This window comes from Coptis chinensis, chromosome 3, assembly GCF_015680905.1.
Source record: "Coptis chinensis isolate HL-2020 chromosome 3, ASM1568090v1, whole genome shotgun sequence".
Classification (NCBI taxonomy): domain Eukaryota; kingdom Viridiplantae; phylum Streptophyta; class Magnoliopsida; order Ranunculales; family Ranunculaceae; genus Coptis; species Coptis chinensis.
In genome coordinates, this window is record NC_141458.1 from 512,323 (window position 1) to 526,644 (window position 14,322).

Here is a 14,322-nt window from a genome sequence, read left to right on the forward strand (position 1 = left end):
ATGAGTTTTAAAACCGATGTAGTAAAAAAAAAATATATAGGTTTATAAAGTTTAAACCCTAAAGCCCTTAAAGCCCTTTAAAGATTTGGATCGTGGTCGAGGCTCGAGGTTTAGACTTGGTTGGTTTTTTAGGGGTAGGGGCCGATGTCCGCCCTAATATTCAATTTTTAAATGTTTTGGTTATTCTCTAGCCCGCCCATTGCCCACCCCTAGCACCTATCCACTACACATCCAACATCTCTTTTAACTAGTGATTAACTCTAGTTAATTAAAATCTAAACATATATTTATTTTATTCTCTCTCCAAATCATTCTATTTTTTTCTTCACAAACATTTTATTTCTCTGTGTTTCCATAAAAAATAATAATAATAAATTATTAGCTAAAATTTAAATTTAAAAATCTGCAAATAAATTTTTAATTTTTTGTTGTAGATTTTTCAAAGGGTTCTCCTTCATTCAATTATAACGCAAATTTCTAAATTTTATTTTGTATTAGCTATTATCGTCAATATTTTGAGTTGTAATAAAGTAGCAATTTATAATTGCATTTACGTTTATTTAATAATTATAATAAAATTTAAGATTTTTTTCATAAATGTTAGTTTAGCTTTCAATTTATTATATAAGGTTTATTATTATTATTTATTATATAAAAAAATAGAATAATTGGGAAAGAGAATAAAATAAATATTTAATTAAATTTCAATTAACTAGAATTAATCAATAGTTAAAAAGTAGTGAGTGTGTCGTGGATGGGTGCTTAGGTGACTTTTCGCTCCTAAACGCCGAGGAGTGGATTTTTTTTCCTATACTTTTATGTACTTCACAATAATTCCATAACAGGACATTTCCTTAAACTCAATATATATCCAACATCTTACTTTGGTCAGTGGGATATAATCTCATTCTTTCACTTTTCGTGGTGCCTGACTGGCTGCATAATTCATATTATCCACAAAAGAAACTTGGCCATGGCCCATGGGAAACCATTTCGAAACTACTGAAATTACGACAAGTCTAAAACACGGAAAAACCTTACTAAAACTGTGATATTATACTAAAAACTTCAAACATTTCCACCTCAAATCCACATTCCACATTGGCACATTCCACATTCCAAATTTCCAACCAAAACAACATGTAAAACACCAATCAATACGTATGTTGATGTCTCTGTCCATGTTACCATAAAACACTCCAACCAATCATGTTCAGACATTTAATCAAACACTCACTTGGCATTTTCTCTCCGTCCATTATTCCACCTTTTCCTTCTTCTTTCTCTTCATTTGTGAAGGGGTGTGACTATCAACATTGGCTTGTAGTAATGAACCGTCCACTAGGGTACCCATTAAGAGATGAAATAATTGAAGGTTACATCAAAACCTTATCATTAGCCATGGGGGGAGGTAAAAAATTCGACACAATAATTTTGGAACTTAAACTAAATGAATTTGATAATCTTATGTTTCATTTTGTAGTGAAGAAGAAGCTAAAAAATCTATTTATTCAGTTTCCACTAAATATTACTACGCGTTCGGGTGCAATGTTAGCGAAAATATACTTCATAAGATCAAATGTGAGTTTGTTTTACTATATATTGATGAAAGGGTAAATTTCTGATTCGGCCATGATAATATCAATGTGTTTTCAATTCGGACACAAATTGCAACTCAGCGCATTTTGTCAGCAATTAGTGGACAATGGCCGGATTAGGAACAAAATGACATTATCATGGTTGATGAAATACTGGGCACGTTATATGTATAGCTATATTATATCGTTCAGTTTAGTTTAGTTACGCGATGATAAACTTTGTGCCAGCTTTATATACTTGTGTTGTTTGCAGCATTGCCTAATGTGAGATGGGTGCTCCCTGATTCACACATAGATGCTGTCGAAAACGACTATGGAGGTACGATTCCAGTCAGCTTTTTTGCCGAAACTGATAAAAGCTCAATGCACTGCGTGGTTGAATTTTGTGACATCCTATAACTTGTTCATGGCTTCAGCTTACATATTTTTCACTTGTAAACAGGAGAACCATTTGTTAATGGAAAGGCTGTTCCATATGAAGAGAAGTATCATGCAGACTGGAATCAAGGCAGGTCAAGGAATGGGAAGATATAAAACAAGTACACCTAATTGAGTTATGCTTCTTGAAGATTAGTCTTTCAACAGGAAAATCTTGAGAAGTCATTTTTACTCTGTGCAATGTACATGGCATCTAAGCGTTTGTTAGGCTTAGGAGCTTGTTGATATTCGCATCTCAATTTAATGAAAAGCAGTGTATTGTATCTGCAGAGCGTATTTATTCGCCTATTTTGGAATTCAATGTAACAGGACACCAGGAACTTGAACTCGAGTAGCCCCAGTTCATCAGTAGTAAAAAGTGGAATAATGATTGATGAACAAACAAAGAAGGGTAACATATAAAACACGAAGGAAGTAAGGGAGAAGCAGTCTCTCCAAGTAAATGTACATCGAACCAGGAAAACAGCCAACAACATTGAAGCAAACTGGTTACAGACTTTCCCTAGAATTTCCACCCATGCAATAGTCAAACAGTAAGCAAATCCTGCAAACAAACCCATTCTCATTGATCTCCATTTGTCCCAAAGAATCCACATCTGTCCTCGAACATTTTCTATATTGAGTTTCTTCTTCATTTCCCATAATTTTCAGATGCCTGGGGATCAATGGAAAGCTCGTGTACAAACATTTAACGCCAGAAAATGATTGACTTGGGCTAATTATAGTAACTTGACACATAACAAGTCATGAACACTCTTTCAGCGTATCAGAGACTTCACATAGCTTGCTACAGTCTCCAAACCTTGTCAATAAAGCACAATAGCCCACTTTTTTGCCAAAACATTACTTTACTAACAACTTGTACCGCATAAGTGGAGTATATCACATCAATTGTGTGTGTGGGGTTGCGCATCACACTAACCCAGTGTCGTTTCTTTTCTTTCTTTTAATGACTTTCAGGGGCATAATATAATGTGGTTTTGCACCACTATCTTTTGCAAAATAAAAATAATTTACCTCAATTTTTCCACGCCTTTTACACATCATAATATGAAGGGTAAATGAGGTAAAAGCTGTAGTAAGAAAACCGAGAAACAACACCAGTAAAACAGAGAGGCACTCCAAATATCTGGTCACAAAATTACGAATTACTGTGGGAAAATTTTAAACTGACAGATTTCTTATGGCAAAGCCAAAACTAATACAAACAACTTGCTTTCAAAATTCTTTTCTATCTTACACTCAGCACCTTGAACAGAAAATGTCTGCATCACCTCAAAAGCACTTGTTCCCGGATATATACACCTATTGAAGCCAAAAAACAATATCAAAAGCCAGTTAGCTTCTTTTCCCACCCTCCTTTTTCTATCTTACACTCAGCACCTCGTAGTACATGAGACCACCAATGCTATATACAAAGAGGACCACGCCACCCTGCAGCAGATACTATGATTAATGTGGTATAGGGAAAATGTTCTGGAGATCAAAGTGCTAAATTGCTAAAATACACAACTTACCCATCAGCATTGGATGTCAAACAGAGTGCCAAACTCAAGACATCAGCAAAACACCAAAACGTCTCGTACAAACCATTTATCTATCTGGTTCAAGCAGAGAGGCAATGCTATCTGAATACAAAGCTTCCATTTTGTTGGCATCTCAATCTCTCTATGAGAGACTGGTAAAATGACTTCAGAGCCTTGATATCACTTCCCTGAGAACAAACATCCATGAGTTGGACGATAGAAGTTGATAAAATGCAAATATTTATGCAATATCCCAAAAAAATTCTGTTTAACTTTTTTGAATAATAAAATAGAACAAAACACAAGATATACATAGCATCTCGTTGAAATCTCTAGTGACTAATGACCCAATAGTAGTCTGATCAAGACCATACTTTTGCCGCACTGAGCATACACAACTCAAGCTCAAGGGGAAAAAAACACCACTAAGGCAAGGGTCGATCAAATAGTACTATGGACCATAAATGTTCACCTTATCAAACTTCCTAGGGACTACTGACCCACTAATAGTGCTCTGATCGAGACCACACTTATAGACTTTTAGCATATACCTCAGGTTGAAGGGAAATCATTTCATGCTAAGTCAAGGGATACATGGAGGACTAGAAAACACAGTACAGAATAGATGTCGATACTTATTGCAACCTCACTTTGACTCGTCAGTCTTAGTCTCATTATGTTTTACCACACTGAGCATACATACCTCAGGTTCAAGGAAAAAGAAAAACCTTACGTTAAGGCAAGGGTCAATCAGATAGTGCTATGGACCATAGATGTTCATAAAATGGTAACTAGCATCTTATCAAACTTCCTAGGGACTAATGACCCACTTGTAGTGCTCCGATTGAGACCATGCTTCACTTTTAGCACATACCTCAGGCACAAGGGAAATAATATTATGCTAAGGCGTGGGTTGATGAAGTACAACATAATTACTCCTGAAGTAGTACGTGGAGGACAGGAAAGACAGTACAAAACAGATGTGGATACCTATTGCAACCTCACTTTGACATCAGTCTTGGTGACAAATCAAACAAACTGAAAGTGACCCAATTTTCTCAAATATTCAAACTACTATAGGCTCTACATGGAGGAGCTAAGACTCCTAATTTTCATAATAAAGGACCTAGCAAGTTAACGAGATCAAGGCATGCAAGTCAAAGTGATGTTGTAATGCTGCGGAAGCGTTTAAAGTCCAAGGAAGCATTAGAGTCGCGTTGGAGATCAAAGAAGTACTCTACAAATGATATAGGGGAGTGACCGATTTGAAGACCTTAAGATTTCAAGACTTTGTGTGTGATTGGGATAACATTGTATTTTGAACTTGAAGGGTATCTTATGTTTATGGTGTGGGTAATCTTGTAACTTAGCATCTTGCTAAATGGGGATTAAGCTTTTGTAACTTTGTTTATGATTTGGAATACATGAATACTTCTTACGGATGCGGAAGCGTGTGAAATACCTAGGATACACTAGGATGGTGGAGGTTTCTGCTCGACTTAACGAGTCTATGAAACAAGAGATGAATCCTCAACATAAAGAAGAAGATGTAGGAGATAAATTGATAACTTAGATTTAGAAAAATAATGTATTGGATGTCTCATTGCAATGCATAGATCTACTTATATAGATAACTCTACTTGGGAGTTGGGACTCAAGAAATAGAATACTACTAAAACTATTGGACTTCTAATTCTAGCTAGACTCTTAATAATAGTAGGTTACTAAATAAACTATGTTGCTTTTTCTGATCTTCCCTTATTAACTAGGAAAGACTAGCTTGATGTTCGACATCATGTTGGGCTAGGTAGCTACATCTATTATACTGTGCTTCCAATCCTCTATGTACTACTTTAGGAATTATTGTATTATAGGTGATGAACTCTGCCTTAGTTGGTCCATGCACGATACACCTAGATCAGTTTGGAGGTTGAATTGCGCTGGTTACTACTCTGATATCAATCATGAAGAAGAATGTTAGAATTCACCATCTGTCTTGACCCTCAACTTAGGTTAAACAAACTGTCAATATTAAACATGTAGCACGCAAGGATAAAAATTATTGATAATTTGACAGGCATGTACGTGCCTCAGAGAATACATGCCTTACAAGGTTGTTTCTTTCTCAAGTTCATCTTAGTTCTTTCCTTATGTTCTTTATTTGTTTGTTTATTTTTTCAGTAGACAGCATAAAATAATTCTTAAAGTGATGGAAATCAACTACATGACAAACTTGCAGTACCTGTAACTTTTGATAGTATTCCTCAACTAAGTCTTGTGGGCACTGTGCATTCTTCAAACCTTTTGAGACGAAATGGACGAGAAAAACATTACCAAACTTCTCATACATGACTTTTTGAGCCACCACGATTTCTCCAAAAAGAATGAGCTGCCATACAAAACAGAAAGTAAGGGGAAAGCTCTTATTCCACAATGAAGTACCACATAACAAGTATATGCTCTTAACAAGATGTCAGTCACTCTAGCAAAAACAATAATAAACTTCGCTAATAATTATGAAAGGCAAATGGAATTATGATTCATCAACTGAGCTTCTTTAGCCAAAACCTTGATCCTAAGGGAAGTAGCGTGTGTACTGTGTACCTGAATAAATACAGTAGACTTCCAATTACATGATTGTTTTTCTTTTCTTACTATTTTTCTCTTCCTAATATTTGTTTGGATTAATAACTGCACTAATACGTCAGGAAGTTCAGTCTCACCAAAATAAAAAGATTCAACCTCCAAAGGCCTATCCTGGAAATACTGTATATAATATATGTATTTTCAGGTAAGTTAGTAGTGAAGAAAAAAGAAACACATGAACCCCACACACAAGTTGCTCTTCTTTTCCCTAATGATGGAAGTAAACCATGTCCCCTTGTCTTTTACGTGAAAAACCAAGAAGTTTAGGTAAAATCTCGAGGGTTTACGTGACAAACCAAGATGTTTAAGTAAAAATTTAAGGCTAAATAGCATCATAGCATGAACTTCAGCTATCATCATTATGCAAAAGGCAATTATTACCGAGTAAAAATAAAGGCAATTATTAGTTATTTTTAGCACAAAAGAGTAAGACAGCTTACAGTATTTGCATCACGAAGATCGAAAGATTTGTCAATCACACTGTAGAAACAACAGTTGGTTGCGAATGTTTCAACTATGAATTTCTGGAAACCAGGTACCTGATTATGTTCGATCAAGTCAATATCTGTAAAATTACAGAAACATAAATAGTTCGACTGGAAGTCAATAAAATACACTACCTTTTCTTCGCCTTGAGATCGAGTACACCAATCTTTGATCAGTCTGATAAATAACTGTACACATGTCTGGATAGTGGAGATATCAAAAACATTAGGTTTCAGTTAACAAAAAATCTCTTTCACAATTTATCAACATTCTAATATCGTAAATCAGTTACTAGTAAAGTAAAGTAAAGTAAAGTAAAGTAAAGTTAAAACACCTTCCGAAGAAGAATATCTTTGTGGCTGCAAGAAGTGTACAAGAGCAACTGCGTTATTGGTTCCAAGTAGACTATGCTTTTGGGAGTAATGAAAACTGAAGATAGATCATGTGTAGTCATTACATGAAGCAATGTATACAATGTTTTCTGCAGCTCTTGAAGCTCGCGAATTTCCTACAAGAATCCAATGAGTTGTGAGATATAAATGACCAACAAATCTACAAATAAATTAGCATATACATCACAGCAACTGGTATATCTGCTATCACCCCAAGAGACCATGCATGATCACAATTAATTCCAAATCTCTACTATGGTAAAATTTAAGAGCATGAGATCCACAAGCCTTGTCTTCATTCAAGTTACTTCACCCATCCAGTAATTCTATAACTATTAGCTGGGCCTATTACTACCATGGAATCACAGAATGAAACTAAATTTGCACTGACCGCACATCCATTCCATCAACGGGAGGTTGAAAGAGGTATCACTTCTTCTATGCTTAGCACATTTCTGTTGGGAGGAAGTTTAAAACACCTAGCAAGGATCTTACATTCACGTGAGACTCAATTACACAAAAATAAGCATCTTGGTTGCCAACCTCTGGAACACGGTTAAGACTTAAAAATGTGTCTCAGAATCTGAAACAGGTACAAAGAGTAGGGATGGGCAAATGAAGATAAGAAGGATCCAGAGACATGATGTCGCTTAGATATATAGGCTGACGATTTATCTAAGGCTTACACTAAAGAATAAAACTGTGTTAGGGACACAAATGTATAAACATGGTCCCAGAATTGAATTATTACAAAAGAGGATGGTGTGCCACGAAAAAGTGTCTTGGTTACCAACCTCTTTAAAATGGTTAAAACTTAAAAATATGTGGCTCAGAATCTAAAACGGGTGCAAAGAGTAGGGATGGGAAATGAAAATAAGTAGGATCCAGAGACACGGTGTACGGGTGTAGCTTCTAGGCTGACAAATTATTAAGGCTTACACTAAAATATAGAACTACGTTGGCGACGCAAATATATGGTCCAAGAATGAATACCACAAAAGAGGATAGCACCACGAGCAACCCTAACAGTCTAGTAGATAATTTAACTTCCAAATGTCTCATAAAGAAGAAATATTCATATATAAATTCTTTTAGGCTCTTAGAATACAAGCAAAGGAACAATTTTCATACCTCAGTATTACCTCCTGGCTCTGAAGGAATTCCATTTCTCGGAAGAACATGGAAAATCCTACTTGCAATAACAGGAAATATCTCTTCCAGTATACCAGAGACCAACGCACTGAATTTGCATATGAGCTGATTGATAAGTACAAGGAAAGCCACCATTTCCTTCGGCTGAGATTATAAAAGTACCACAAGTCAAATAAATAAAATAAAAGAACTTCAATAATAAAAGAATTTAAGTGTAATAACTGCTCAAACAAATGAGAGTATCCCCAATGGAATACTCAAAAATGAGTATGCCAAGTGGGCTGCAACACCTGATTTTGAGTAGTGCTAAATTCATCTCCAATGATTATTTGAGTTGAAACTCAAAGAATTGCAAGGTGCGGGAGAACTTCAAATGTAGGGTGACTTTCCATATTTAAACTTATGTATTGTATGCTTCATGCGGCTGAACATTTGCCATAAGGTGACTTTTAATGTCCACATGGCGACATAAAATAGGTTTTAGTGCCTTGCTAAATACTCAAATATTCCTTCATTTTTTAGGGTAAAAATAAGTTTTGATTTGAGATTTGAGTGGTAAAATAGAACCACGGGGAGTGCATATCAAATTAAGGAAGCTCTGAAAGATTCTGAATCAGTATACAAAGACAAATCACATAAAGTAATATGCATTTACTTTGATCATCTAAGCTGAAAAAGAATAGTTGAAAATGGTGTGTGTTGAAATAGAAATGAATTTTTAAAAAAAAAAGAAAAACAGCACTACTTATGGTTCACTCATACATGGAAAACATGAAGACTTAAAGGACACAGATGACAGATGTAAGGAATTCAAGATAGTATCTAACATCTTTCAACTTTAAAGAATCCAAAAACAACTCGTGTTGTTTACTTTCTAAATTGTAGAACCCTATGTAACAAACATATGTACACACACGTTGAGTGTCAGTATTAACATGTATGAAGTGTGTCAAACACACCGACCAACATATTCGTCCTATGAACAGAGGTGAATGAGAAGATCGAAAATAACAATGTACCTCACTTTCTGCAAGCAATTGCTCCAGCGCCTTAGGAAGGTAAGGAAATACAGAAGCCCCTAAAGTATCTACCATACGGTGAATAAATGACGTAACCTGTGTATGAAAAAACTATGTCAGGACCGCTGCTTACAAATCTAGTCTCATGATGCCCCATCATCAAATTCTCATTTGTTGAACAAAAAATATTTCAAATGTAAAATGTAGAGAATAAAACACTCTTTACTTACCTTGCTTCGCAAAGGCTCAATCTTTGGAAACACCACAAGAATTTCAAGTAGAATGTCCATTGTCTGGGAGAGGACAAAAAAAAACACCCAAGGACATCAGTCATGTAATGAAAATCAACTAAACAAAACCTAGAGAGAAAAAATAACAAAATTTCACTAGTTTATGTATCACTAAAAGATATAAGACCACGACAAATGTGCTCCTTCAAATGATCTCCTCTTCCATTTTGTGGTGTAAAACCATCACTGGATGTTTGTATATATATCCAGACTAATGGCTGACCGAAAAAGAACCCAGAGTTCTTAAAATACACCATACCGTCATACCACAACTCAAATCATATCACAAACTTTCACTTTAAATTCTAGCAATTACCATTTACAAGTTGTCCATACTATTAAGTCAAGATCCAACAAATGGAACCATTTAAAAACACAAACAACACAGGGACATAATACCAACCTGCTTGAACATTTCACCAATTCCAGGTCGGCTAGCTGTGACCTAGGACGTTCACTGAAGCCCTAAAACACCGTGAAAAAAATAATAAACATATAAGCATCTAGCATTCTGTAAAGCCAGTAAATGAATATAATAAAACTACAGACAGTTACTTTAGTGCTGAAGCATTTTCATATTTATCGTCACTATATGGCGGATGAAGTATAGTTGTTGGACAAACTAGGGTTATGATGTTGATTAAAAAGGCAATCTTAAGTGGACTATGATGAACCTATCATCTAGAGTATACCTGTTCCTTAAAGAAATGCCCTCTACAGAAGCTGAGTGGTTATTTGACTTTTAAAAATCGAAGGCCTAGTTTTATCTCAGCAGTACTAAGCTGTGAATGGCATGTTTTTCAGTACTTTCTTTACTTATATTGGACAAGGGAGGTTGATAGGGAAGGGGTGATGCTGTTTTTACTCTTTAGAGGGTCGAGAACTCGAGATATCAAGATTTCTTATGTACTCGGACACTTTAGTGTTGTAATTATCTCTAATTGTGTTTTTAGGGTTAGATACTTAAATGGTACTGACCCTCTTTAAGGGTAGTACATCTCTGTGTTACTTTTAACGTATCTTTTGAAGGCAATGTAATTGCATTTTATTGATCAAAACAAGGAAAAGTTGGATATCTATATAACAAATTAGGGTGGTGTGGGGCCCCAGAAACAATCCCTAACCTTTGGATCTGCTTATAATGCTTATGATGTGGCGGATCTTAGGGCTTATGGGGCGTGGACAGTATAATAAGTGGCAACAGGAGTACTGGATCATTGTTTGAAGTTAACAAATGCAGCTGGACTTTTTGGGTGGGCCAATACCAGTCTATTAACGGGAGAAGGAAGAAACTACAATTACATAAAGGGCAATAAAAAAAGAAAACAGTAAATATTATAAAAAGAAAACATCGGGGCTATCTTAGTCAAAATATAGCTTTATGTATAATTAGTGGGGACCGTTCTCATAATTTGCTCTTTTGGAGGTTGGGGGCTCATCTCCTACGTTGCGATATTCCCATCCTCCTTTAGACATACTGCCTGTTAGAATTGTATTTTTGGAGATGCCAAGGGATGATATTTGCACTACTACCAACAATACAAGTTCAATCACAAATCCTAATATGAGCTAATTGAAAAATAACTACATGATTTTGGGATAAAGATTTGAGTTCCCCAAAAGAATAATAAAACAGAAAAGTTAAAAGTGTATCTATGAAGAACTCAAGTAAACAACAAAAGCAGGAAAGAAAAGGCTAAACAATTTCAGGGCTCAGGGGCGAGTTGAACCTTGCTAAGTGCATTAATCGCCATAATTATTTGTTGAATATTTGCAATTTTTGCAAAAGGACCTTCTCCATTCTGTGCTTTGGCGTCTATGAGCAGCACCTCAACCTAGTGGAGTGCATAAACATATAAATTTTAGAATAACACATATTCAATACTGGCTTGCTAAAAAATACACTTCTTGTTTTCTCCTCTACTGTAAGTGAGTATAAATCAAGGTGGGTGAGTGGGTCTATACAAGTTCAAGAGCATAAACATAATTTTCCTCCCAACAAATAGTTTTGTTTTTACAGGAAACGACCTTTCTACCCCTATAAATAATAAAAGGTGCAAAAAAAAAAATGGTGCAACTAAACCTGTTGACAGAGAGGGGTAAGCAAAGACTTGAGATACTCCGATTGCTTTTCTGGAGACACTTCTTCCATCCCAATTAATAAACCGATTGCCTAGAAAATTCAACATGTCACGGTCAGGACGGTCAGCATAAGAAACGAAACAAGCTCAATCGTGCTAAACAAACTTCTAGATCAAATACATTAATGCATATAAAGTATACCTCAAATATGTGGCTCCCATCTTCTGACCCTGAAGCCTTTAGCTCTCTCGAAGCAAAATCCAAACTTGTCAATTGAGTCACCGTATCTTGCAATTGCTGATAAGCCAATACCAGAATAAATGAAGAATAACTAGAAGAAAGCACGAAACAAAAAAATAGAAACTGCACCTAAAATATAGTATAGAAATAAGGTATGGGACAAAAAGGAGAATATACCTGCAAGACTGTCTCTATAAAAGGCACAAGCTTTGCTTTCAGCATTTTAACTACTCTCATGAATAGATAACTTGCCCTTCTACTCACATTGACATTTGAATGGTGTATACCCCTTTCATCTAAAAAAGCAGTCAACAGGTAAGGTATATAGTCAGTGTTCTCCTGCACAAACTTCACATATCTTGTGATTGTCTCCATATACACCAATGCCACCAGACGATTAGAATGGCAAGGAAACCTCGTCGATAAAAGTGTAGGCACCAACTCTCTCAAGAGCCCACTTCCTGTCCTTATCCCCTCATCACTCATTGACTCTCCAAGGGCATAAAAAAGAGAAAGTGCAGCCTCAACTTCTTCGACATTTCTCTCCGAAGAAGACACAGCTGCACTTGCTAATGAATTTTTTATGAACAACTGGGTAACATCTGATGCAACACGACCCACACTGCGTAGCAAAACAAACAAGTCCTTCCGAAACTCCACCATTCGATCCTCCTCCTCTTTGCCAATTTTATCGGGAACATCAAGATTATCTCTATAAACTGGATCGTAGCATATCTGCACACGGATCACCTCCAATATCTGACCTACATGAAGAACCTGCTTCTCTTTTAATGGTGACAAACTCTTCATTGTAGCAACATAACTTGACAGAAACTGAACAACACTAAAAGCTGTATCCATTTCACAGTTCTGCATGACATAGAAGACCGACGGCAAAATTTCATCCAATAGTTCCACAGACATCCCCTTAATTTCCTCAGTATCCAATCGTTTGGAACAATCCAATACCTCGGATGCATAGCCAGTAAGCAAGGCTGCTACCTTGGACACCAGCTCCGAATCCCTATCCCCAGTCACTAAAGCAAATACCCGACTAATCTGAAGGCTTCTAAGAAGCATAAGTTTTGATTTTGAGTCCATTTTTTACAAACTATAGCCAGGACACAACTGGCAGCAGCACCTCTGAGCTGCTCCGGTGGTCCTTCGACCAAAATGAGTTCAAACAACAATGGCACAAATGCATCATTTGCAATCAATCCAATATCAATCCACGATACATATCTCCTCATACAATCTAATACACTAGTACATATCTCAGTATCGGAATTTCTAGAAAAAGATACAATGTCAAACCAAGCACGAACAATCTGAGCAATACACTGTTGCCTCATTGAATCCTTAACTCGACAAGCAACCGCAACTTCCTCAGCATTACGAGGGTAATCCAAACTAATCAACTCATCATCCAACGATTCAAAACCGACAAAACATATCAATCACCACTGCCCCTTTACTCAAATGAGGCAAGAAATCAAGAAAAACAGACTAAAAGCTCAGAGGGTATTCATAATAAACTAAAGTAACTAAAACCTGAGCAAACTTATTCTTAATAAAAGCAGGTCCATCTAAAACCCTTACACCACTATTCTCATCGAAAACATACTCATAACAAGCCATTGCCATAACAGTTTTCCTAATAAAAGCTTTCTCATCAACACTTATCGAAGTATATCTAAGACGAATAACATCATGAAGTGTCTGTAAACACCAAAACTGAACTTGAACAAATTTCGCATACGATAAACGTTCAATACAAATGCGATGTACATCGGGTGTTTCTTTTGTTTGTTGACAATATGAAACTGCTTGTGATTTCAATATAGGGTCTATTGTACCAGATTCATCAAAACTAATCAATATTGCTTTCTCAAAATCATCCATATACTTAAACCCTTGATTTTCACCTCTTGTCCAATTAAAAAACACAACTTTTAAACAAAATATAATAAACTTATAGATGATCAAATAAAGAGTGGTGAGAATAACTAACCAGGAGTAGAAAAATAACAATGTTGATTTAAGGGGCAAATAAAAAAAAATCTAGGGTTTTGAGTGTGTGAAAGTGTTTTTGTTTTTTTTTTTTTAAGAGAAATGAGACTCGTCCTCTCTGAAGGAAATTTCTATGTTTTTTTTAATGGAGAAGAAGGAAATAATGAGGACTCTTTTTACATTTTATAGGGCAAGAAATGGGCCTCAGCCCACTGGATTGGACCGGGTCCGTGTAAACCACCTCTCTTCGGCCCATATAATAAAACCTCACTATTATCCATTTGTTTTTGAGATTGGGTTCTCATTTTTTGATATTTTTATCTTTCTCTTTTACCTTTTGAAGAAAAACCCCATTTGCATTCTTTATCTTTCTCCTTCAACTTGTTTCGATTGCTTTGGATTCTCTTTCAATCAAGTTCGATATAGTTAGATTTTGAGAAATT

The 14,322-nt window shown here is 35.8% G+C and overlaps 1 protein-coding gene and 1 long non-coding RNA gene across 2 annotated transcripts; one reads left to right on the forward strand and one right to left on the reverse strand.

The window, feature by feature from the left end:
- The first annotated feature begins 963 nt into the window (after positions 1–963).
- LOC147507002 (uncharacterized) lies at positions 964–2,301 on the forward strand. The gene is made up of 3 exons (XR_015217512.1): positions 964–1,581; positions 1,852–1,917; positions 2,041–2,301. It is a non-coding gene; the product is annotated as an uncharacterized LOC147507002 (long non-coding RNA).
- Positions 2,302–3,151: 850 nt separating this feature from the next.
- PSD (ARM repeat superfamily protein) lies at positions 3,152–13,906 on the reverse strand. The gene is given in 18 exon segments (XM_086599730.1): positions 3,152–3,341; positions 3,420–3,470; positions 3,554–3,750; positions 5,805–5,951; positions 6,649–6,747; positions 6,829–6,894; positions 7,029–7,202; positions 8,218–8,382; positions 9,258–9,353; positions 9,488–9,550; positions 9,951–9,992; positions 9,995–10,012; positions 11,278–11,382; positions 11,631–11,720; positions 11,831–11,926; positions 12,047–12,972; positions 12,975–13,309; positions 13,311–13,906. Coding segments are annotated over 16 exon segments (2,973 nt in total). The 5' UTR covers positions 13,772–13,906; the 3' UTR covers positions 3,152–3,341; positions 3,420–3,470; positions 3,554–3,660.
- Between the last annotated feature and the right edge of the window lie 416 nt (positions 13,907–14,322).